Source organism: Protopterus annectens, chromosome 5.part0 (assembly GCF_019279795.1).
Source record: "Protopterus annectens isolate FY-2018-M chromosome 5.part0, PAN1.0, whole genome shotgun sequence".
Lineage (NCBI taxonomy): Eukaryota > Metazoa > Chordata > Ceratodontiformes > Protopteridae > Protopterus > Protopterus annectens.
Window position 1 is genome coordinate 734,076,784 of NC_056735.1, and position 26,891 is coordinate 734,103,674.

Genomic DNA, 26,891 nt, shown 5'->3' on the forward strand with positions numbered 1-26,891 from the left:
AAGGGCATTATGGGTAGGGGAGGAGGTTGGAGCTTGGATCCAATGCTTGAGAAATGCGGCCGTGTTTTCCTTAGGAGACACTCCTGGATGCACTTAAGTAATTTTGCGGAGCCCTTCAAATCTACTTTTACTAACGCCCCCTTTGACGGTTCCTCTTTGTTTGGACCAAAGGTAAAAGATACACTTACCAGGTGCGAACAGGAAGGGAAAACTCTCTCTGCCGTGGGAGTACGTTTTACCGTCCCTTCTAGACCATACCCCAAGGGTCAGAGAGGCAGGAAAATGTGGTTCAAGAAATCCCAGAGATTTTTCCCAGATGCACAAGGTGATTCCTCCTTCAGAGGCAGAGGAGGAGGAGCTAATGGTAGACGTCACCCTAGAGGCAGGGGCATCCGCAAAACCAGGGTGGCCGCGATTCCTTTTGTGGTCATCCCTATCAGTGCTCCTGATGTGGGGCCCAGCTGCATTTCTCTGGAGTCAGTAGAGAGTCGCTTATCTTTGTATCCAGAAGCCTGGCTCAACATCACCCAAGACAAGTGGGTACAAAGAATAATCACCAGAGGATACTTCATACCTTTTTTCTTCCACCCCACACCCCCAAGAAGGTCCCGGATGTTCACCCAGTCACAGGGATCAAGCAACCATAGAAGTTCAAAAGTTGCTTTCAAAGAGAGTCATCCAAACCATCCCAGCAGACCAGATAGGATTCGGAACTTGCTCCAGATTCTTTTTAGTGCCAAAATGAACAGGGGACTGGAGGCCCATTTTGGACCTCAGAAAATTAAACATATTAGTAAAGAAGTCCAAGTTCTGAATGGTAACCCTGCAGTCTATACTCCCTCTGTTAGGGAAAGACAATTGGATGTGCTCCATAGACCTCTAAGATGCGTACTACCACATCAAAATGGACAGAGCATCGAGGAGTCATCTCCGCTTCCGGCTGGGAGGCAGTCATTACCAATTTCGTGCTCTGCACTTTAGTTTCACCACAGCCCCCAGGGTGTTCACCAAATGCATGGCGGTAGTGACAGCTCACTTGAAACGTCTTGGATTCCAAGTGTTTCCGTACCTGGATGACTGGCTCCTGACTGCCACCACCAGGCATCTACTCCTACAAGCAAGGGATTCAACCATCCAACTCTGCACCCAGCTAGGAATTATGATAAATTGGGAAAAGTCTGCCTTGTCGCCCTCTCAATTTGTGACTTTTATAGGTGCAGAAATAGACACAGTCACCGTAACGGCTCGTCTTCCTGCAGACAGAATTCAAAATCTCAGACAACAGATATACAGCTTACTTCCTCAACAAAGATTCAAGGCCAAGACAGAGCTGAAACTTTTAGGGACCATGGCTTCTAAAATAACTCTAGTTCCACTAGCCAGACTACATATGCAAATACTTCAATGGCTACTCTTTTCCCACTGGGCTCTTCAACAACTGCCTCTGTCTCATCATATTCTGATAACGGAATCTTGCAAAAAGGTCCTTCGTTGGTGGATTCAGCCCGATTAACTGATGACAGCAGCACCCTTCCTTCCTCACCAACCCGTTGCTACTGTGACCACTGATGTCTCCCAGATTGGGGGGGGGCATTATCTAGGCAGTACTGTCCAAGGCACATGGCAAGATCACGAGGCTTACTTGCATATCAGTGTCTTAGAGATAAGAGCAGTGCTACTAGCGTTGCAAGCACTTTACGACTTTCTTCCTCTAGGGACGATAGCAATCCAATCGGACAATATGTTAGTGGTATGGTATCTAAAGCAAGGAGGAACCAGATCTTACCCCCTATGTCGAGAGGCTCTTCATGTTTGGCAGTGGGCGATATCTTCCCAGCGCTTTCTTGTAGCAACACATATCCCAGCGACAACCAATGTGATAGCCGACAAGCACAACAGGGCAGTCTTGATGCCGCACGAGTGATCTCTGAATCAGAAAGTCACGGAGCAGATTTTCCACAAATGGGGACAGCCTTGCTGCAATCTGTTTGTCAGTCCAATCGACACCAAATGCAGCAGCTACTTCTCCCTTATCCCCCCTCCATGGGAGTCAGCGAGAGACGCACTTGTTCGCAATTGGCCTCCAGGACTATTTTATGCATTTCCCCTCTTTCCGCTCATATCGAAAGTGATCCAGAAAGCAAAGTTCTTGGGAAGCAAAATGATTCTGATCACTCCTTACTGGCTTCATCAGATTTGGTTCCCCTTTTCTTGGGCCTCATCTCCTAGATGATCCATGGACTCTGGACCCAGTTCCAGACCTCTTGACACACGTCAGGCTCCCTTCACCCCTGCCTCCACACCCTCAACTTGACAGCGTGGCTGCTCCACTTCCATCCCTAGTCAGGCTTCATGATTTTTCACCTGCAATGACCCATATCCTCACGTCTTCCCACAAACCTTCCACAAGGAAATTATACACCAGCGAATGGAGAAGATTTTCTATCTGGGCAAAACAGAAAATTGTAGATCCTTACACAGCATCCATACCCTTGGTGCTAGAACTCCTAACCAAACTTTTCCATCAAAGATCAGCTGCTGCTACAATTAAAGTTCAACTTGCAGTGATATCCAGTTTTCATTTGTGACAACATGAGCTTAATCTCATGGCTCATAGATTGTGTAAAACTTTCCTTAAAGGCACTACCTTGCTAAGACATCCCTTTCAGGATCCTGTATCTCCTTGGAATCTAAATTTTGTTCTGTCCAAACTTATTTTACCTCCTTTTGAACCCGTGTATTCTTGTGAACTGAAGTTCCTGTCTTGGAAGACCATTTTTCTAGTAGCTATTACATCCACTAGAAGGGTGTCAGAGTTGCAAGCACCATCAGTCAAACCTCCGTAATAGATTTTTCATAAGAGACAGAGGTTCCCTTCGTACAAACCCTTCTTTCATCCCCAAAGTTTGCTCTCAGTCTAATTTGAACCACACTATCGAAATGTGCCAGTATTTCTTCCTAATCATTCAAACATTGCATAATATAAATTTCATCATCTTGATGTTCACAGATAATTACAGTCTACATAGAACCAAGGAACTTAGAAAATCAGACCAATTGTTTGTATCCTTTTCTGAAACTAGGATAGGTCTGCCAGTCTCTAAGGTAACTCTAATTGGATTTCCAACTGTATCTCATTTATCTACTCTTCCAATGGAAAGGAACTTTTGTTTAAAATTAAGGCTCATTCTACCAGATCCTTATCCACATCTGCTGCCTTTCAAGCCAGAGTCCCAATTGACAGTATTTGTGCAGCCGCAACTTGGGCTACCCCTCATACCTTTATTACTCATTACAAATTGGATTTGACCTCAAGGGATAGATCCTCCTTTGGTTCCACGGTTCTTGGAGTATATTCCCATGAGCCACCAGAGAAAATGGTGCTAGGGACGCCGTCCCATATGTAAGAATGAAGGCGAGATAGGACTAAGAACATAAAGAAGTTATGTACTCACCATAACGTTCCATGTTTGTAGTCCATCTCACCCTTCATTCTTACAAACCCACCCACCTACCCCCGTCCGTGTGTCCTTGGAGGATCTGGAGACAGGATAGTATTGCCTTTGGTAGGGTGGAGACCTTTCATCTTTGTTGTTCCTTGTAGATAACTTTTCTATCCCTTTTATAGTCACCAGCAAACAAGATCTGGGGATTCTTAATAGTGCACTATGGGATACCTACCTTGCCACGAGCCAACTGAGAGACTTTGAGCTTTGTAATCAGCCGAGTCGGAGCCGAGGATCAGCTCCGAACCCATATGTAAGAATGAAGGGCGAGATGGACTACAAACATGAAACGTTATGGTGAGTACATAACTTCTTTTTTTGTGAGTGTAATGAGTTAGCTGATTTAAAAATTCCCTTCAGAGTACCTTGTCAGAAATATTGGGTGAGCAAATGAGTGTATCTAAGAAAGTTATTATTTGAGCTGGAATACAGGATCTGAAGTGCCTAGACATAGCAAAGCCTTGTTAACTTTAATTCTGTTGGCTGCCAAAAAACAATTACTAGAAAATGGAAATCAATGGCTAAAACAACTGCATTTGAAGTACTGAATATTGTAACAGAGATAAAAGAACTAGAAGACTAGGAGCAAATTACATAGAAAAAAAGGAAATCATGGGAACAACACATGTAGAGTAATGTTTTTGAGGAGGAGTAAGGTTTAAAGGATGGCTGGAATTGAGCAATTTATGTAATGTTGATATAAATGAGAATTATTGTAAAGATGTTATGTATAATGTATGAAAGTGAAAACATTTATGCAATTTGTTTTTTTTTCTGTTAGTGTATGTGTGCTTATGTCTTAAATTTAGATTTAAGGAAGGTTCTTAAAAATAATTAAGCTGGAATTATGTTTATACAGTGAAAACACTATAGGAAGAGGAATATGATTCTGAAGAAAGTTTTTCTGCAGATCCCCCCCCCCCCCAATGAATCTGAAGCTGTAGCCAGAATGAAACAGCTGTTTCACTGGGAACAGACTAAAATTGTAGTACTCCAGCAAAAAATGTTGACTTAATACCACTGGATTTTTGCAGCCTGCTGTTTTACCAGTATTAGAGGATTTTTTGACAGCCTGCAGTGCCTGACAGTCAATTTCCTGCCTGTAAAAAGTCTTGACAGATTTTATAAATTCTCTCAAATATCCGTTTTCTAATTTGAAATCAGATCTCATAGTCTTATCTTTGCCAAAAACCTGCTTAATGCTAATGCCATTTCTTCTGAAAAAATGGGAAACCATTTGCTATATTTGTGAAGAAAATGTATTCTTCTTCTACCTTTACCTTTAAAATTCTGACTTGCCAGGCTCATATGTCGATATTTTTGCTGGCTTCTTTTGAGAATTTGAGAGAGTTAACTGATGACATTCCTTCTTCAGAGATTGAACTATCTCTGAATTTCTTAACATCTGTTAGTTAGGTAGCCAAGTACTCTCTGATGTGTTCTTATGACTCTGCTGATACTGTGTTCAGAGCAGTTCCTGCTGGATCTGTAATGAGATCTGCCTAGCTATGTTTAGAAAACTTAGCAGAGTATATCAAAGCTGTGATCTTGAATTCTCTCATAGTTATTGTTTGACTCATTTTCTGCTTTGGGCCTTAAAAGATTTGAAAAAAGCAGAGAGTTAATTAAGGGGGTTACATAGTTTTCAGCTCTCCTCTAAGTTTAATAGGACATTAACTTCTAGTTCTGAAGCCTTTTATAGGAAACAAAACAGTTTCTGTGAGATACAGGGAAACAGAATTTCAAGAAGCATTGACAGGGAAGCTCAAAGAAGACGGTGTGTGTGGGTGAGGGGGGACTTCCTGAACCAAAAACAGCCCAAAAGTCAGACTGATTATATTTATTTTATTTATTTATTTCCAGTTTGATAACCGGGGTGGTCCACTGGGCTCAAGGAGCCCGTTTTCAGTGGCGGCCCGGGGAGAAAAGCTCCAAAATTACAAAGATACAATAAAAATACAATAAAAATATGATAAAAAGTACAATAAAATGCAGTTATGAATAATCCTAGTATTATATAATATTTTAAACAAAATTGTAAGATGATACAGTGAGATGTAGCAAAAAGATGTAGTGCAGTAAGTGAAGTATAGGAGACTTAAGGATAGTTCATACAGAACATGCTTGGTAATGAAGATGGGTAGTGTAAAGTATGCAGAGTAGTAAGAATAAATACCTAAAGTGGAGGAAGGAGAGAGAGGCAGTTGAGTAGTGAAGCAAGAGGCAATTGTTTATTAGAAAGAAGAACATATGTGAGAAAAAAGCAATAGGGGTAATACAAGGGGGGTGGAGGGTAAAGTTAGTAGAAGAGGTTTGGACACAATTTGTAGAATGTTAGAGTCATTAGTTAGTCAAATGTAATATAGGTTTAGATGGAAGAAGTATATGGGGGGAGAGAGTACAGAAAGAAGGGTATGTATAGTATTTACACTATGAAAAAAATATCAAGGGGAAGCCGTTGGGCAGAATAGCAAGGTGAAGAAGTATTTAATGAAGAACAAGTAGAAATGAGTTTAATAGGATTAGGTGGGCAGAGAGCAATTACATTTCCAATTTTGGGAGAGATGAGAATGGAGCTGGGATTTAAAGAGTTCAAGGTTATTGGAGATTCTTAGTGAGGGGGGAAGAGAGTTCCATTTTTTTGCTAGGGAATAGGATAGCAGACACTGGCCAGCAGAACGTTTTGGTTTGTGAATAGCAAGTTGATTTTGTTGTGCAGATCTTAGGGGTCTGTGGGGAGTATAAGAAGGAAGGATGTATGCTAGATTAGGGCATGCAGTAGGTTTAAAGATTAATTTGTGAGCTGTAGTGAGTTGGAGGTAGTCGAGGTAGTTGGGAAGCCCTAGCCATTTTAGCATGTGTAGGGAAGAGCAATGGTGGGAGTAGTGTTGCGATTTAGTAGTGAATTTGGAGATTTTGTTGTAGCAGATTTCTAGTTTTGAGGAGATGGAGGATGCAAGGTTGGTTAGAAGAGGGGCACCGTATAATAGTGATGGAAGTAAGTAGGTAGTGGCAAGAGTTTGCCTGGTAGAGGGAGAAAGGAAGTGAGAGTTTCTGTATAGCAACCCAAGTTTTTGATGTTTTTTTTTTATATTTAATTGGACATGAGTATCGAATTTTTGGTGTTCGTCGATAGTAACACCGAGAAGTTTAGCGAAGGGGACAACTTCTATTAGGGAGTTGGCATTACTGGTAATTTTGAAAGATTGTTTGTCAAGGTGCAGGTTTTTAGAGGGAGAGAAAAGTAGGATTTTGGATTTATTAGCATTAAGGGAGAGGTGGTTTTGAAACATCCAGTTCTCAGTGGCTGTAAAGGCAGATTGGGTAATTGCTTGGAGAGCAGGCAGATTAAAGCAGAGTCTTCTGCATACTGTACTATTTTAGTGTTGGGAATGGCTTCATGGAAATCATTAATGAATATATTGAAGAGCATTGGACCAAGTATTGAACCCTGGGGAGCCCCGGTTGGTGTAGGAAGGAAGATTGAGGTACTAGTTTTCCATTTCACAGCCTGGGATCTGTCAGAAAGATAACTCTTGAACCAGCTAAGTGAATGCTGATCGAGATTGAGGTTAATCAGGTGAGTTAGAAGGTGGGAGTGAGAGACAGTGTCGAAAGCCTTGGAAAGATCTAGAAGGACAGTGGATACAATTTCTCCTGAGTCCCGAGCATGGTTTACTATGTCTAAAAATGAGAGAAGAGCTGTTATTGTACTGTGGCTGGGGCGGAAGCCATGTTGAGTAGGGGTAAGGAGGTGTTTACTGATGAGGAAGGGCATAAGTGGTAGTGGATGCATTTTTCTAGAATTTTTGATATTGGGGAGAGAATGGCTATTGGACGGAAATTAGAGATGTTATTGTTTTTGCCTCCTTTGTGAAGAGATAGGATATAGGCAGCACACCACAATTTGGTGACGTAAGATTCATGAAAGGATCGGTTAATGAGAATGCTAATGGGGATGGCAATGGCATCTGCAGCAAGTTTTAGAAAGTGTGAGGGGATATTGTCATGGACATTGGAGCAAGGCTTGAATTTAGTGAGAAGCTTTTTGATGTGAGAGATAGAGATGCGTTTTAGATGGAAAATAGGGGGAGGGGTGGGAGAGGGAGACTTGAGTGGGGGAAGGGAATGTAGGGTTGAGTGGAGGGGAGGAGATATTATTGGGGAAGGTCTTAGTGAGTTCAGCTATGGAGTTGGTAAAGAAGGAGTTGAATTGGGTGGCAATTTCTATGTCTGTTAAATTATTATCAGGATAGGAATTGTTTTTTGTACCTGGGTGCAGAAGAGAGTTTATGGAGTTCCAGAATTGTTTTGGGTTTTTTGAATGGGTAGACTGTAGTTTAATGTAGTAGGATTTTTTGTCTTTTGTAATACGCTTTTTGGTTAGGTTACGGAGTTGCTTGTATTTGAGGAGGGTGTCAGGGATTTTTTCCTGATTGTAAAGTTTCCAAGTCTTGTCTCTTTGTTGCACAAGTGATTTAGTATCTTTAGTTAGCCATGGGGCAGAGTAAGGTTTTATACACTTAGTTCTAGGAGGTGCTTGGGCATTTAGAATGTCTAGGAAGGTTGTATTAAAGGAATGTATGGCTTCATCTAGGGGAAGAGATTTTATATGCCTCTTAAGATATTTTCCGATTCCCATTCTAGCAATCTGTTAAATCCATTTCAAAGCCTGGTTATTTATTTTACTCATTGGAATTAAATATCTCAGACAAATGGGTTCTGACAGTCACTCAGAAAGGTTAAATCTGGCGGTGGGGAGTCCTGTCCTCCTTTTCAAGGGACTGCTCTTCATCCCTCAAACAAAACATCTGAATTTGTTAATCTTTTTCCTATTCATCACTGATGGGTTTGGTTCCGAGCCCTCGGAACAGAGTTGGCCTAATACCAAGCTCGTGTACACCAAAAACTCTCGAGCTAAGCTGCTACCCACAATGCCCTTCTCCCAGTTAGCTCAGATCTCGTTTGCTGCGCAGCCATATAGCAGCGTTTCACCGAGCTCTCCAGCTAAGTGTTGTATTTTCTAAAAAATTATTGTATTTTGGAAATTTTTATCTTATAACCTTTTTTCTACCTTGTTACCTATATCTAGCTCTACCCATAGGTATCTTTCTCTTACCATCATTGGTAAACGCCTTTCACTACCCTCATGGTATTCTTAATACTATTGTTGGTATTTCTTTTTCTCTTCTCGTTCTATAAACTTTTGGTTTGTTGGATTGTATACTGGATATGTCTAAAAAAAAAAAGTACTTCGGGGTTCAATCATTGCACTGCCTGCAATGGCAAACTCCCCAACAGTGACTTACATGATGATTGTGTCTATTGTTTGGGGGTTTCCCACTTGTTTGTGAAACCTCCTTGCCAGGTTTGTCTCAGTTTCAGTCAGCGGATGCTGAATGAAAGGAAAAATAAATGTGAAGTTGTACTATCTCGCCGTTTTGTTCTTACAAATGGGTTCGGAGCCGATCGCTTTCCAAGCTGAAACTCTCAGAGAAGCTCGAGACCTAGTGGATATCCCATGATTCCCTGCTGTAACTCTCCAGTTCTAGTTTGCCGCTGCAACGATCGCAAGCTCTCAAGAGTGAAGCTCAGGCCAGTGAAAACTTTTCTTATTTAAATATTTTTTGTAGTTTAAGATTTTATCCTTTTTCGATAGTGTTAAATTAGATTTTTTATAGTAATTTAGTAGTTGAAGGGTTTTTTTTTCTCCTTAGTAGTTGACAGGGCTCTGTCATTACATTGATATATACATATTTTAGTCAAGTGTGCTGTGGAGTGTTTTTCAAGTAGTTAAGATTTATAATATCTTAGGATTGTTTAATCAGTGTTTCACTTTTGTATATATAGTAGAATACGTAAGGTTATTTGTTGTGTTTTTTTGTGGGACTTTAGTATGTCCGAAAAACAAAAGTCAGGTTTTAAGAGATGTGGTTGTGGACAGAAGATGTCCGTTACTGACAACCACAACACATGTGTATATTGTCTTGGCTCTGTACATTTGCAATAAGTCTGCTCTATCTGCCACTCCTTCAGTGCTAGAGTTCTGCTAGAAAGAAGAAGGAAGTTGGTAGATAGAGGGCTTCTAAAACTGGATTTTCAGGCCTCTCTTGAAAAAGCTGACTTCTCTTCTAAGACGTCGAAGGGGTCTAAGTCTTCTAGAGGATCTTCAGAGCCTAAGTCTCCGGCTCTGAGTACCTCTGGCGTGATTCGAATATTGGTTCCACAGACCTCGGGAACAAGTATCGATCCGCCTGTTCGATCTCTGGTGGTGGAGCCGATATTCGATGCACCCCAATCACCTGTCCTCCAGTCGGTGAATTCTTCGGCTCCTTCGACCCATCACTCTTCACACTCCTCCAAATGATCTGATGTGGCTCTGGATCGAGTGGTGAAAAGGTTATTGGAGAACCCGGCCCTTGCCAAAATGTTATCTGCTTCGAGTCAAGTGACTTCGGAGCCGAATTTGCCTCTTGGTTCCTCCATTCCTCCTCCGAAACCCATCGAATCTTTGGAGCCGGTGCTGATGGAATCGATGCTAGTAGAACCTATGGAGCCGAGGTTCGATCCTCTTCCCTCGGCTCCATCAACCGTGGTTTCTTCGGTACCGACAGTCACTCGTCGACTCCGGTCGTGAGAGTCGAACTGACACTTCGGTTCCGACTCTACTGCTCGGTGCTTCGGCGCAGATGTCCTCGGCCCCGTCCTCTGGTTTGGAGCGTGGGGTCTCAGTTCGGAGCGATCGACCAATCTCTTCGGAGCCGATCGGTCCTTTGAATCGGGATTCTGGCGCCTTCGATGCCATGAGGAAGGTTTTGTCTGCTAAGACCACTACTTCCTTGGATCTGTCTTCACCTCTTCCCAAAGGGCCTCATTCTGCCTCTTCTCCTTAGATCCCTTCTAAGCATCGAGATCCAGGGCCTCAGGAATCCCCTTCGGGTGACCTCTTTTCCCTAGATACTTCTCCGGAAGCTCCCACCGAGGAAGTGCCTAGGAAGAAACTGTGCAAGAGGAGGCACTTCGATTCCCCTCAGGAATCTCTTACATCAGATACCGACTTGGAGGAATCAGAAGGGTCCCCACGGTCCCCCTCGGAAGATGTCTCATTTTTCAGACATTTTAGAAATCCTGAAACAGAGAGGGGATTGGCAGTCCCTTGCCCCTACTGAGAACGAGTCGGTTCTCCTGAAGGCCTTTGGATCTCAACCATCCACCTCTTGGGTTACTCCGCCCTTCGATGAACTAATGGAACTAGTTGCTCGAAGGGCGTGGGAGTCTCCTGACACCATGGAACCAGTCCCTCGGAGGCCTAATAAGTTCATTACTGCACCATCAGACAAGTCCTTCTTGATAAAAGGAGTTCCAGTAGATACTATGGTGGTGGCGGTGGCCACTAAGAAAGAGATGTCGGAGTCTTCTTCTACTGTTCATCCTCCTAATAAAGATTCCATATCAACGTCTTGGAGATGAGAGCAGTGTTCCTAGCATTGCAGCACTTTCACAACTCTCTAACTCTAGGTACGATTGCCATCCAGATGGACAACATGTCGGTAGTCTGGTATGTCAGCAAACAAGGGGGAACCAAGTCCTATCCCCTATGCTGCGAGGCCCTGAGAATGTGGCAGTGGGCTGTATCCACCAGACGCTTTCTGACAGCAACGCACATCCCAGGATCTTCCAACGTGATAGCCGACAGTTTACGCAGGGCTATGCTGCCGCCTCACTAGTGGTCTCTAAAACAGAGTGTGGCGGGACAGATCTTCTTCCATTGGGGCTGGCCTTGCTGTGACCTGTTTGCATCCCCAATGAATGCCAAATGCAGCAACTACTTTGCCCTTTATTCCCCACTGGGGAACAAACCAAGGGATGCACTTGTGCACGATTGGCCCCCGGGTCTTCTTTATGTCTTTCCACCAATCCCCTTAATTCCCAAATTTATTCAGAAAGCCAAAAGTCTAGGAAGGACAGTTATATTGATAGCCCCGTCTTGGCCTCAACAAATTTGGTTCCCCTTTCTGCAGAAATATCAACTGGAAGAACCGTGGATCCTGGACCCAGTGCCGGATCTGCTGACCCATTCGTCGGGAGTTTTTCATCCTTCCTTTCTCTCCCTAAATCTGACAGCTTGGCTGCTCCAATTCCCACTTTAGCCAGGTCTACTGATTTGTCCCCTGCCGTCCAGCATATCATAGTTTCTTCTCACAAACTGTCTACCAGGAAATTGTACAATAGTAAGTGGAAACGATTCGTACATTGGGTTGCTTGCTACAACATTGATCCATTTGTGGCGCCACTTCATATCATTCTGGAGTTTTTATCCTCATTGTTCAATAAGGGCTCAGCAGCTGTCACCATAAGAGTACAATTGGCTGCTATCTCAAATTTCATGTAGGATGCGATGGATCTAACATTGTGGCGCATAGTCTTTGTAAAGCATTTCTAAAAGGAACCCATCACCTCAGACCACCGGTTAGACACCCTATTTCTCCCTGGAATTTAAATCTCATATTATCACAATTGATGCTTTCCCCATTCGAACCAGCCTCTTCATGCCATCTGAAATTCCTTTCGTGGAAGACTATTTTCTTGGTAGCATTACTTCCGCAGGTAGAGTGTCTGAACTGCAGGCATTGTCCTCCAGACCGCCATATTTAATTTTTCACCCAGACAGAGTTTCTCTTAGGACTAACCCCACTTTCCTTCCCAAAGTGTGCTCAGAGAGCAACATAAATCAATCCATCAAACTTCCTACCTTCTTCAGACATCACACCAACAAACTAGAATATATGTTGCATAAGCTTGATGTGCACCGGCAGCTAAGGTTCTACCTTGACCGTACTAAGGATTTCAGACAGACTGAACAGCTGTTTGTTTCGTTCGCTGATAACAGGAAGGGACATGCAGTTTCAAAAACCACTTTATCCAGATGGCTGGCTAACTGTATTAAATTTGTTTACGCGTCTACCAATCAGTCATTGTCCTCTGACGTTAAAGCCCAATCAACCCGGGCGGTTTCTACATCCTTGGCGTATGCTGCCCATTTGCCTTTAGATGTTATCTGTGCAGCTGCCACATGGTCTAAGCCTCACACATTCATCACTCACTATAAAGTGGACAGGGCTTCCAGAGACAGGGCCTCCTTTGGTTCCACTTTGCTCAGGAATGTTCTCCCGTGAGCCACCCAGGATTAGGATGCTTGGGACGCTACCCGTTTGTAAGAACAAAACGGCGAGATAGTACAACTTCACATAAAGAAGTTATGTACTTACCATAACGTTCCATGTGAGTTGTACATCTCGCCTTTTTGTTCTTACAATCCCTCCCTCCATCCCCCTCCGTGGAGAGTGATGGTTGCCTTAGCAGGGAGGTCAGTTTGGTCATTTTTTAGATCAGCCTATCCTTGGGCAGGTTGCCTCCTTCCTCTATTCCTGTTTTATGCTGGAATTAACGATTCAGGGGGTTGGTACCTTTCCTTGGTTTCCTGCGTTGCAGCTTGCTAGATCTGGGGAGTTACAGCAGGGAATCATGGGATATCCACTAGGTCTTGAGCTTCTCTGAGAGTTTCAGCTTGGAAAGCGGCCGACTCGGAGCCGAGGGATCGGCTCCGAACCCGTTTGTAAGAACAAAAAGGCGAGATGTACAACTCACATGGAACATTATGGTAAGTACATAACTTCTTTTTATTTTGAAAGGCCTGCTTTCTTCACCTTTTTCAGAGGCCCTTTCTGTGTCGGAGGTCTGAACCCTTCCATCGAAGGACAAGAAACGTCCTCATTCTGATCCCTCTTCACCGGACGGTGATAAGGGTAAGTCTCACAAGCATAAGGCCCACAAGTCTTCTACGGAGCACATGATCGCTCCCTTGGCTCTGACCACTTCAGTTCCGAGTTCAGCTCCAGTAGTCTCTGTGGACATTACTTTGACTTCCACATTGGCTCCGCCTTTGGCACCGACTTCTATGGTTCTAAGTGTGGTAACGGCTCCAGCCTTATTGCCTTCTGTAACCTCGGCACAGACCTCACCCCTCTTCGCTCCGAAGTCGGTCCTGGCTATCTCTTCAGAACTGATAATGACTTTCACTCCAGTTATTCCCTCATCTCTGAGCCCTTTCTCAGCACCTTTAGTGCCCCTTCTGCCTGTCTCAAAGTTGGTATCTTCGGTGCCAACTTTTCCTACACCACAGACCCAGTACTGTCTGTCTTTGGACCCGTTTTCAGGACAAGCTTTTATAGCCCTTTTTTGGACCAACTGACTCCCCCTCTGGAGTGTTGGTAAGGTCCACCAGGAATCTATCTGAATTGGTTGTGGTGTGTCTGTTTGATCAGCTATTGACAGCCATAGGGATTACAAATTTTCCAAAACCCATCCCACTTTGGGTTTTGGGTCTATTGCTCCCATGACCCCCACTTATTCTCCTTCCTTGGATCCTTTGGTTGCGAGGCCCATATTTCCGACATCCTTGGTGGGAACCCTTTCCTCGGTGCCGACAGTAACTCTCTCTGAAGCTTTGAGGCCGCCCCCCCTTTCAGTTTAATCTCATGCTTGGGGGGGTGGAATCCTCGGCTCCCAGTCTGATTCCAGGTTTTTCATCGGTTCCATCTTCGGATCTAGGGGCAACACCCGCCTGGGGTTTGCTTGAGGCTTCATCCTCAGGAGTGGGCCACGACACCGGTTCCGAGATTGTCTTCCTCAGTTCCGGGCTCCCATTCCTCTTCTGGTGGACCGGCTTTCTGGGTGATGGAGAGGGTGCTTGCTTCTGGAAGCTCTCCTCCTACGTTGGACTGTCCCTCTGCTCACTCTGAGCTACAGCTGTCATGGCCCACTTCCTCAGGACACTGAGAGCGCAAACCTCAAGAAATGCCTGTACAGGGTAATCTCCCTTCCAATCTTCTTTGGATGTTCCCACTGAAGAAAATTAAGATGATGGGGGAAGGGTCACCATGGTCACCCCCTGATGATGTCTCCTTTGGAGACATCCTGGAAGTATTGAAGAAGAGGGGTGACTGCAAGCTCTTGAATCCTTCCTCGGAGGAGGCAGTATTCCTCCAGGCTTTCCGCTGTCGGCCCTCTACTTCTTGGGTGACCCCACCTGCAGATGAGTTAGTCCAGCTCATCGTGCAGCGTGCCTGGAAGAACCCTGATACCATTGAGACCATTCCCCAGAGACCTGACAAGATACTCTTCCCGCCAGAGGAACAGCCCCATTGGTCTAGAGGCTTGCCAGTAGACGCTATGGTGGTGGCGGCCACCACAAAAAAGGACCTTGCGGAGGAAAGTCCTACTGTCCACCCACCCTACATAGAGTCCCGGGTGGTGGACAGATTAGGGAAGCGAGTCTTTGCCTCAGTGACCTTTGCAGTCAGGTGTCTGAATTATTTGGCACATTTTACAAGGTTCCAAAGGGATCTCCTCTCCGAACGCTCTGGAACCTTTGCGGGTCAAGTTTATGATGGGGCACACGATAAAGTTGCTTCTCAGCTTGCTACCCTAGAGTCTATCTCCAACTTGTCCATGAGGTTGCTGTCCCACCCAAGCAAAGGGACGGCTGGAGCTGCGGGTGCAGATGTAGTTATGAGACGCCATGCCTGGATGTGCATTTGTGGTCTTGCAGACTCCTTCAAGTATTCTTTTTTGAACGCCCCTATCAAACCGTCCACTTTTTTCAGTTCCAAAGTGAAGGACACATTAGCCAGGTGTGAGCAAGACGGTAAAACCTTGTCTGCCGTTGGCCTACGTTTTTCCAAACCTCAGTGCTCTTTCTGCAGAGGAGTGGAAAGATATGGCATAAAAAAATCTCAAGGCCCTTTCCGCAGTGCACGTGGTGAGGATTCCCTCAGAGGCAGAGCGGGTTCCAATAGTGGAAGACGCCCCTTTAGAGGCAGAGGGGGTCCCCGAAACCAGGACTCCAGAAATTCTTTCTCCGGATGACCTTATCAGTGCTCCTGAATGCTGCCAGATTGCTTTCCTCTGGAAGCAGTTGGGGCTCGTTTTTCTCTGCAACAAGCTGCCTAGCACTCTATTACAAACTATCAGTGGATGCAGAGAATAATTTCCAGAGGTTATTACATCCCTCAGATATCTTACCCAAAACCTCCAAAATGCCTTCCTGATGTTCCACCCAGTCAAAGGGAAGAGGCAGCTTCAGAGATAAGAAAGCTGTGTCAAAACCGAGTCATCCAACAAGTCCCCCCAAACCAGTGTGGATCTGGTTGTTACTTAAGATTCTTTTTGGTGCCAAAAAAGACCGGGGACTGGAGACCCATTTTGGATCTCAGCCAACTAAACAAATCAGTGGTTCAAACCAAATTCCGCATGGTCATGATACACTCAATTCTCCTATTTCTTCGGGAGGTGTGTGGATGTGCTCGATAGACCTCCAGGATGCGTATTGCCACATTAAAATGGACAAGTGCTCCAGGAGTCTCATTCACTTCTGGCTGGGAGCCAATCTTTACCAATTCAGAGCCCTGCGATTCGGGGTCTCGACAGACCCCAGAGTGTTCACGAAATGCCTAGCAGTGGTAAGAGCTCATCTGAGACTTCAGGGATTACAGGTGTTTCCATAGCTAGACGATTGGTTCCTTTTCACTCCCCCCACCAAGTGGCTACTGGTCATGGCCCTCCGCTAAACTCTAGCACTGGCAGAGTTTCTAGGCATCACAATACACTGGAAAAAATACAATCTTCGTCCTACCCAACAATTTTAATTTATAAGAGCAATATTCAGTACTCAAACAAGTCAAGTCTCTCTCCCACCTCACAGACTTCAGAGGTTAAGATTACAAGTGATACTCTGTCGAAGGAAGGTGTCAGCAATGGAAGTTCTACAGGCTCTGGGATCTATGGCGGCAGTCATCCATCCCGATTGTTCCCTTAGCAAGATTGCGTATGAGACTGTTACAGTGGCTCCTTTTGTTCCAGTGGGTATCCAATCTTCATCCTTGAAACTCACAGATCCTCATCACCAATTCCTGCAAGTAAGATCATCTTTGGTGGATGAGAGCAGATGCAAATCTGTGGTGCCGCCCCTTCCAGACTCCAAGCCAATGCCACGGTGACCACAGATGCTTCCCTGATAGGGTTGGGGGGCCATTTTCAGGGAAAGACAGTCCAAGGCACGTGGTCCAGCTTGGAGGCCAACTTGCATATCAACTTCCTGGAGTTGAGAGCTGTGCTGTTAGCATTGCAGGTACTTCATCCACTCCTTCCATCGGGAACGACTGCAATCCAGTCGAAAATATGTCTGTAGTCTGGTACATAAACAGGGAGGGACCATATCCTACCCCCTATGTTGAGAGGCCATGAGAATTTGGCTCTTCCAACCACTTACTGATAGCAACGCATATCCTGGGGAGCTCCATTGTGATTGCGGACAGGCTGAGCAGATGCATCCTCCGTCCACACGAGTGGTCTCTCAACCCGAATGTGTTCGCAGAAATTTTCAGCTGTTGGGGCCAGCCTTGCTGCAATCTTTTTGCTTCCTCTTCAAACAAAAAAATGCAGCAGCTACTTTGCCCTCTTCCCCCCAACTGGGAATCACCGAGAGACGCTTTGACTCATGATTGGCCCATGTGTCTCCTCTATGCTTATTCTCCGATGCCTTTGATACCCCTATTTCTAAAGAAAGCAATTCGGTTGAGATGCAAAGTGATCCTCATTGCCCCTTTCCGGCCTTGACAAGTATGGTTCCCCTTCCTCTGGCCTCACCTCTTACAACCTCCATGGATCCTGGACACTCATCAGGACCTAATATCTCACCCACAAGGGTTGACTCCCCCAAATCTGTCCACTCTCAAGCTGACAGCTTGGTTTCTCCGCTTCCGTTAGTCGCCAGGCAGGAAACACTCTCCTCACCTGTCCGCGATGTTATTCTGGCCTCTCATAAACTATCCACCAGAAAACTCAGAGACAAATGGAAAAGGTTTGCTATCTGGTCTAATAATCAGATGCTAGACCCTTTTTCAACTCCTACAGCTGCTGTACTTTAGTACTTTTCCGAGTTGTTTGACGATGGGGCATCAGCTTCTACTATTCGAGTCCATTTAACAGCTATCTCTAATTTTCATAATGGCTCAGATGGCGTTCCTCTCATCTCCACCCGCCTTTGCAAGACTTTTCTCAAGGGAGTTTTCCATAGCAGACCCCCTATCAGGAAACCTGTAGAGATATGGAATCTCTCTCTGGTACTACAGTCTCTCTCTCTACCCCCTTTTGAGCCTGCTGCAATATGTGATCTTAAATTCCTGTCATGGCAATCTGTGTTTTTAGTAGCGGTCACATCAGCCAGACGGATATCTGAGTTTACAAGCCTTATGCATCAAGAGCCCATATCTAGTCTTCCATAAAGACAGAGTATCCCTTCGTACTAATCTATCTTTTCTCCCCAAAGTGGTGTCTGACTTCTCTATTAACCAGTCCATTGAGCTCCCTGTGTTTTTTCCAAATTATTCCAGCAAGGGAGAATGCTGTCTACATTCATTGGACGTACATAGACAACTACATTTCTACTTGGACAGGACTAAGTCTTTCCGCAAGTTGGATCAAATTTTCATCTCCTTTTCTGGTCCAAGAATAGGATGTGCTGTATCAAAAGTTACTTTATCAAAATGGCTCAGAGATTGTGTTACTTTTTCATACTCCCTAGCGAATGAATCTAAACCTGTTCATATCAAAGCTCATTGAACGAGAACCATCGCAAGTTCAGTTGCTTTCCACTCCAGGGCTTCCATGGATGACATTTGCGCAGCAGCCATTTGGGCTAAACCCCATACTTTCATCAAACATTACGAATTGGATTTGGTCTTCAGGGGAAGAGCGGCCTTCTGCTCAATGGTTCTCAGGAATGTTCTTCCATAAGGGCCACCCAGGTTCTCCAAGTAGCTTGGGATTCTGTCCCATCAGTGATGAATAGGAAGAAGATTAACAACTTCAGATAGGAAAGAAGTTATGTCTCACCATAACGTTCCATCTGAGTTGTTGATCTTCTTCCAGTCATCACACCCTCCCTCCGTCCCCCACCAAAGGCTCCTGGTGGATGTTCTGGGTCCTTGTGGTGCTTTCAGGGTTTCTGCACAGAAATGGCCTCTTTTTTTCTGTTTTCTTTTATATGTTGCATGCAAACTCGATCTGAGGTATCTGGGAAACGGGTATTGTGGGTAACCGCTTATCTCGAGAGATTTTGGTGTACATGAGGTTGGTGTTAGGCCGACTTGGTTCCATCGGCTCGGAACCGAACCCATCAATGATGACTGGAAGAAGATCAGCAACTCAGATTGAACGTTATGGTAAGACATAACTTCTTTTTTCCTGTTTCCTTCTGTCCTGGAACATATTCTATCTTTGGGGATCATAGAACCAGTTCCCCCAGAACAAGCAGGGAAAGGATGTTATTCAGGATTTTTTCTGGTGCCAAAGAAAGAAGGAACTTGGATACCAGTTCTAGACCTGTGTTTTCTAAAATCTACTTCAAAGTCTCTGTGACCCATAATCCATAATCTCAGTTTTTGTTTTTTGGTAACTGTAGATCAAAAAGATGCTTTTTATCACATCCCAATTTTCAAAGACTTCAGACCTTCAGACTTTATTTTTTTAAAGATTTTCTCTTTCTAGCTTACATTTTCAGTTCTTTGTCTTATCCTTTCAGTTATCTGCAGCTCCAAGGATGTTCACAATGTGCCTGGCTCCAGTAATAAATGCTTTTCACACCCTTTAGGGATGTGTTTTTTGTTAGTATAGAGATTAATGTGAAGAAGAAGGAGAAATGGTGAACAAAACTGTTAACAGTTTTCTTGTCCTAGTGGCACCAAGGGTTAAACCGTGACTACAGAGCATGGTTGCTGAAGGGACTTTGGATGAAAGGCTGGCAGTGAACAGCCAACAACAGCTCCGTAATCTTGGAGGGAAAGCAGCTCAGCTCACTTAATTGTGAGATGTACTGTAGCAGTGGTGTATCCACCAGCAAAAAGGAGCCAAGCTTGACCATGCTATACAGCAGTAAGCTGCTTAGCTGGAAGTGTTTTCTTTCATTGTAGCATACATGCACCTGCTGAAAGCATCTGTAGTGGAGCACTCAGTCTACCAAGGGAGTAGGGGGTGAGGATAGGACAGTTCACAGGATCTGCACAGTGATCAGCTGACTAACACCAACTCTCAGCCCAGGTAACAAATGGACTGAGGCTGTCGCCCCAATGTAGTAGTATGTTTGTCATTTGGGTGCAGGAAGGGGAGTCAGTGAGTTGCTCATGCCGACTCACAAAAGCAAACAAATTGTGAACACTTTTAGCTGTTAACATTGTTCTGTTATCTTCTGTGGCTTTCTTTGAATGCGTTGCTCTAGTTTTATCTTTGTGTTTGTTTTCTTATTTGCAGGCATCAGTAGTGTGGATTTTGATGAAGATCAGCAGCATATTATTGCGATGAAATCTGTGGAAGGCGAAGTTGTACCTTTGAAAAGCAAGATTCGAATTTCAAATGATGTTGAAGTAAGAACTTTTTTTGAAGAAAACAGTAAGAAAACCATTTTCAGTTTAATTGTAATATAATTTTTCACTTTATTTTTTGTCAGGTATGGTTGAATGACTTGGCTGTGGAGATGAAAGAAACCTTGAAGCAGTTACTAATTGACTGCATTTCTTTTGGGAAGAGGTCACAGGGTTCCACTGATCCATCACGCTTTCCTTCTCAGGTTTGGTTACTTTATTGTTAATGTACCCTTCCTTTGCTTACAGTTAGTAATATGTATATAAAAATATCTGCTAAGGTTTTTCTGTTCATTGAATGATAATTCACCTTTTACATTTTGCAAACTTTTATTTGAGATGTAGTTAACAGGTACATCTACATATTAGGATTCCTTCCCATGGGGCATAGGCTCACATTGACATGCACTGGGTGGAGATATTTGGTAGGGAGAATTCAGTCTACATTAACAAATGTTTAAAGGTATGAACGACCAAATATTTGTCATAAAACTATGATTTATATGATTCATAATCTTTAAATAGACTAATTTGCCAGAGTGAAACCACAGATGGAAGAATTGATTGCCCTTATGTGGGGACAGATCAGAGTAGTCTGTGGAGCTTTGTTGTCATTTTGGATCTGAGGAGTATAACAACCGTCGCACCTCTAGACCTGAGATTGCACAAACTATATTTCATATTTGTTAACTGTTGGGTGGGTGTTTGCACCCATTATCTGAATATGTACAAAATTGTGTTTTGGAGGGTCACTTTACCAACATTAGGGTAGAACAGATTTATCCATTTTGTGTACTTCATATCTTAACTTAATTCCAATAGTTCCAAACATTCCTGTGATTATCAGCACTGTGTTTGCACTGGTGAAGATGCGTATAGTGGATTGCAAGGCTTCCACATATAATTATGTTTTCATTTCTTCTCATTGTCCAGCTCTTGCTGGTCCATAGTTTTGTGCCATAGAAATTCAGGTGTGTAGTGGCTTGTGCTAGTAACTGCCTTTTTTAGTGATATTTCATTATTTGTTTTTCTTACTGTAATATTCCTTAAAAAATTCCAAAATCATCTTTAGGATGCCTGATGAAGTAAGGATCTGACATTGTCAGTTTTCATTCATTCTTCAACAATTGGGTTCAGATCCGACTCAGACACTTTCTTACAGCTTATGGCCCCATGGAACTCTTGAGCTCCTCCCTTACCCACAATGCTCTATTCCTGTAACAAATCTCAGATCTCATTTGCCACCTTCATGTATGGATGCTGTCACGGTGATCTCTCTAGTGTTAGTCAAATAAGTGAGTAGTAAATTGAATACTTGTTATCTTATATTTTTTCTCCTCTTGCATTGCGTATAAATTCTATTTTTTCCCCCTTTATTCTACACTTATGTAGTATTTTCTTAATTTACCATTGTTGGTATTCTCTTTGCCTTCCTAATTACCATTGTTTTTATTCTCCATTTACCTTCGTTGGTAACTTTTCTTCCTCCCTTTTTTTCTTTCTTTCCAAAAAAAAAGTATTTTTCTCTTAAGATGACAGAAAAGCCCTCAGGCTTTAAAAAATGTAAGCAGTCTGGGCACAAAATTCCTATCTGTGATCCCTAGTTTATACATCTATTGTTTGGGTCTTGCTCATTTAAACATTGATTGTGAGATTTGCAAAACATTTAATCCTTGTGCTCTAGTAGACTGGAAGTTCAAGCTAATTCTGAAAGGTCTTTTACTTACAGCCTTTTCAGAATCTCTGTCTGGGGCTCAATCCTCTTAAAATAGAGCACAGGAAAAAGGCAATCAGCTCTGTCTGGATTTTCCACTTCATCTTTGTAGCCAACCGTAGAACCTAATCGGGCTAAGAAGTCAGATCCGAAGACTAAATCTCCAGATCTGTCAGTGTCAGATGCACAATCCACTTCTTCAGATTCTACAATCTTGGATCCAAAACAGTTATCTCAAATCAGATATGCCTCTTCCTTGGATCCGGTCCCTTCCTGACACTCCCTTTTTTAGAAAGACAGTGATACCCCAGATTCTCCTCAGTGGGCCTCATCCTCTCGTTCTTCCAGGAGCCTGACAGAAGCTGACATGGATAGGATGATGAAGTTTCTCTCAGCACAGATTCATATGGGAGCTCTCCTGGCTCCTACTCCTTCGGGTCTGGAGGTCTGTACCAGTAAAACATCACCCATCTTGGTTCCTTCTCCAATCCAACCCTTGGCCTCGGAGCCCTTGTATCAGAGTATCCCACAACCATCTGTGTCAGGTCCAAAGATTTATGTATCTTCAACACCAATACTTTTTCTGAGTACACCGATTTTGAGTATGTCAGAGACTGACGATGACAGCTCTTGGAGCTGAAGCATAGTTCATGGATCTGAGGTTTTGGAGTCAACTCCGAAGTTGTTGGAGCTGTCTCTGCCCCTTGGAGTCGTGACATTGGAAACTCAGACCCAGTTTCTACTTCAGGTAGATTGCATTCAAGTCAGAGGAAGCTAACAGTCCAGAAGCATGTCTTTTCAGCGCCGTCAGTCTCCTTCTCCCAAGAGCAGTCTAGAAGTCTGCTTTTGAGGTAGTAGAGATTGTGTTCCCTACTTTGGGAGGACTGACAGTTCCACACCAGTCAGATCTTCCCTCCGATTCACATGTATCTTTGTACATTGAACCTCATCACTCTACTCCACAGGGACAGCCAGCCCAAAGTTTCCAGGCTACCCAGCAGGGTATTCTTATTTCTTCTGATACTTCTCCGAAACATCCCACTGAAGAATTCCCTAGGAAGAAAAAGTGCAAAAGGAGGCACTTAGACTCTTCTTAAGTGTTGGTCACCGAAGATACTGATTTTGATAAGAAGGAAGGGTCCCGAAGATCACCACCTGATGACGGCTGCTTTGGAGACATCCTGGAAATCCTCAAGCAAATAGGTGGTTGGTCTACTAGTAACCCTTCCCAAGAGGAGACTGTATTCCTTGAAGCCTTTAGGCCTGGCCCATCTACCTCCTGGGTGACATCACCCATCCACGAGCTCATTGATTTGATCTTTAGGTTGGCATGGAAGGAACCCAGCACTGTTGACATGATACCTGAGAGACCAGACCGAATCCTGGCACCACCGAAATCAACAGAGTTTTGGAGCATTTGAGTACCCAGATGCCATGGTCATAGCAACGGCCACTAAGAAAGAACTTGCAGAACAGAGTTAATCTGTCCATCCCCCTAACAGAGAGTCCAGGGTGTTAAACAGATTTTGGAAGTGTGTATATGCTTCAGCGACCTTTGCACTCAGGTCACTGAATTATTTGGCATACTTCACTAGATTGCAGGTAAATTTGATTAAAGAACTCGCCAAATTTCTCTCTGTCTGGGACCAGTACTTCCAAGGCACAGACTTTGTTGCCTCACAGTTGGCTACCCTACAGTCAATCACAAATTCATCCACGAGGCTCATTTCATATGCAGCTGAAATTACCTCTAGGGCTGTGGGTTCAGGCATTTCCATTAGGAGGAATGCCTGGATGTGCTTGTATGATTTTTGTGGAGCCCTTCAAGTCTTCTTTGTCAATGCACTCTTTAACAGAAGTTCTTTGTTTGGCCCTAAGGTAAAGGACACACTCTCCAGGTGTGAGGAAGATGGTATGATCCTATCTGCAGTGGGTGTACTTTTTCTGACCCCTCAAAGATCGTTCTCTAAGAATCAGCAAGGTGGCTGGAAGATGTAATTCAGGAAATCCCAGGGTCCTTTCCAAGATCCATGTGGACCTAGTTCCTCCAGTGGCAGAGGGGGAACTCAAATGGAAGATGCCACCCGCACAGCAGAGAGGGCCCAAAAAAACATGGGTCTAGAGATTCCTTCTCTGATAGACCCTGTCAGCGCTTCTGAAAAGAGGCCTTATTGCCCATCCCTAGAGGCAGTCGGGAGTCATTTATCCCTGCTCTAGAGAGCCTGGGTAGACATTGCAAAAGATACATGGGTGAAGAATGTTATTTCCAGCGATTATCTAATACCCTTTTCCCTACCCCCCCCTCTTCAACAGTAAAAAAACAAAATTTCTGATTTCCCACTCAGTCATTGGAAAGCTGCTGGAACAAGAAGTCATCCAAGAGCCCCCCTCCAGACCAGAAAGAGTCTGGAACTTACTCAAGATTCTTTTTAGTGCCAAAGAAAACAAAGGACTGGAGACCAATTTTGTATGTCAGCTGTCTGAACAAATCAGTTCAGTATATAAAGTTCCAGATGGTCATGGTTAAGACCATCTTGCTCTTCCTGCACAAGGATGACTGGATGTGCTCGATAGATATTCACAATGTTTACTATCAAATAAAAATGAATAGACGATCCAGGAGATACTGAAGCGTCTGGCTGGGAGCCAGTCATTAACAATTCAGATTTTGGCTCTTTGGCCTCACCACAGCCCCCAGGGTGTTCACGACATGTATGGCAGTAGTAGCAGCTCACTTGAGACTGCAGGGATTCTGGGTGTTTCCATACTTGGATGACTGACTCATAACTGCTTTGACCAGGCAACTTCTGATAAAAGCTCAGGACTTATGTACTCCAGATTTGCTTTCATCTAGGAATTGCCATCAACCACAACAAATCTCATTTAGAACCATTACAGGCATTAGAGTTCATAGAGGCCTTATTCAGCACACAGTATCAGTGACAGACTCCCTTCAGTTGCAAGTCAGAAAGATAATTCAGAGTTCTTTGCTTACAGCTTGATTGCTTTTTCAGGCCTTGGGTTCAGTGTCCGCTGCGATAGATCTAGTTCTGCTAGCAAGATACCACATGAGAATTCTTCAGTGTTCCTTGGCAACTCAGTGGTCCATTCTGCATCAGCCTATGTTTACCAGGATCAGAATAACCCAGGCATGCATAAAATAACTCTGGTGGTGGATTCATTCAGATCAGCTTTTACAAGGTCGTCCCTTCATTCTTCCTCAGCCCAAAGTCATAGGTGACCATAGATGCTTCCCAAGTTGGTTGAGGGGGCACTTCTTGGGAAAGACGATCCAAGGCACTTGGTCCCCCGAAGAGGCCAACATGCATATGAATGTTTTAGAAATGAGAGCAGTACTCCTAGCATTGCAGGCTTTTCAAGACTCTCTCCTTACAGGGACTATTGCGATTCAGACAGACAATGTGTCAGTAGTCTGGTATGTCAACAAACAAGGAGGAATCAAATCTTTACCCCTTATGTGAAGAAGCTCTGAGTGTGGCAATGGGCGAACTCATCCAGTTGATTTATGATAGCAACACACATTCCAGGGAAATCCAACAGGATAATCGATGAGCTCAGCAGGTCCATTTTCTTACCTCACAAATAATCTTCCAACACAGGAGCTGTGGAAAAGATATTACGCTAGTGGAGTCAACCTTGCTTCAACCTCTTTGCATCTCCTCTCGATAGGAAATGCAGCAGGTTCTTTGTCCTGATGCCCCACCGGGGAAATCACTGAGAGGTTCTGTCCTTCATGGTTGGACCCCTGGTCTCTTCTATGCACATCTCCCAACTCCTTTAATCCCCAAATTTCTCCAGAAAGCGTCTTAATTGAAGAGCAAAATCGTCCTCATTGGCCTTGTCATATTTGGTTTCCGTTTCTTTGGCCTCACCTAGTTAGACCTCCTGTCTCACCTAGCAGACATGATTCGCCCAGACATTTCAGGCTTAAAGCTGACTACATGGTTTCAGCACTTCCACTGATAGTCAGACAGCCTATGATCTCCTCCCATATCGGTCATATGCTTTTATTTTCCCATAAGGCTTCCGCTAGGAGGATTTACAGAATTAAATGGAAAATATTTATTTGTTGGGTGCAGGAAGGCATTGACCCTTTTTCAGCACCAGTAGATAAGTTCTTTTGTTTTAGCTGCAATCTTTAATGAAGGGGCTAGTTCATCTACTGTCAAAGTACAACTAGCTGCCATTTCCAGATTTCATGTAGGAGTTAATAATTCCACCTTAGCCTCCTCAAAACTTTGTAAAACATTTATGAGGGGTACCCTTCTACTGAGACCACCTTTTAAAGATTCAACTCCACCATGGTATTTAAATTTAGTATTACAAACTTTGACTCAGTCTCCTTTTGAGAACCATCAGCAAAATGTGAACTAAAATTTGTATCCTGGAAAGCTGTCTTTTTGGTAGCTGTAGTCTCTGCTCGAAGACTTTTGAACTTCAAGCCTTGTCTTCTAAACCTCCTTTCTTCTTAAGGTGGTGTCAGAATCCAGCATCAATCAATACATTAACCTTCCAGTTTTCTTTGCATATTTCACAAACAAAAGAGAATACATGTTGCATTTGATGGATGTTCTTAGGCAGTTATGTTTCTATTTGCATAGAACAAAGAATTTCAGGAAAACAGATCAACTATTTGTTTTCTTTACAGAGTCGAAATTGGACAAGCCAGTTGCAAAAGTGACTTTAGCCAAAGTCTGACTGATTGCATTTCTTTTTTCTATAACAAATGTGGATTGTCTTTTCCAAAACCTTTGAGAGCCCATTCACCCAGGTCCATGGCAACATCATCAGTATTTTTAGCAAGATCTCTCTTGGATGATATTTGTGCAGCTGTGACTTGGGCTAATTCTCATACCTTTACTACTCATTACAGATTTGATCTGGTCTCAAGGGGACGAGCAGCCTTCTGCTCAACAGTGCTCAGGAATATCCTTCCTTAGAGGCCTCTCAGGATTTTGGTAGCTGGGGACTCTGTCCCAGTTGTTGAGGAATGAATGAAAATTGACAATATCAGATAAAGAAGTTATGTACTCACCGTAACGTTACATCTTTGTTGTCCATATTCATTCTTCCTCAACTCCCATCCTGCAAGCCTCCTACCTTTTAGTATATAACTTCTGGAAGAACAAGGTTATAAGTGAACCAGTGTTCCTTCATTTGAGCTCCAGGTTT

General features: G+C 43.8%; 1 protein-coding gene across 2 annotated transcripts in view; it reads left to right on the forward strand.

Moving 5' to 3' along the window:
- Positions 1–26,891, forward strand: part of DYNC2H1 (dynein cytoplasmic 2 heavy chain 1) — a 6,555,988-nt gene that overhangs the window by 2,539,797 nt on the left and 3,989,300 nt on the right. For both annotated transcript variants that reach the window (XM_044072582.1, XM_044072581.1), the window contains 2 exons: positions 19,875–19,987; positions 20,071–20,190. In XM_044072582.1, the coding sequence (XP_043928517.1) occupies positions 19,875–19,987; positions 20,071–20,190 (233 nt within the window). The remainder of the gene's footprint in view (positions 1–19,874; positions 19,988–20,070; positions 20,191–26,891) is intronic.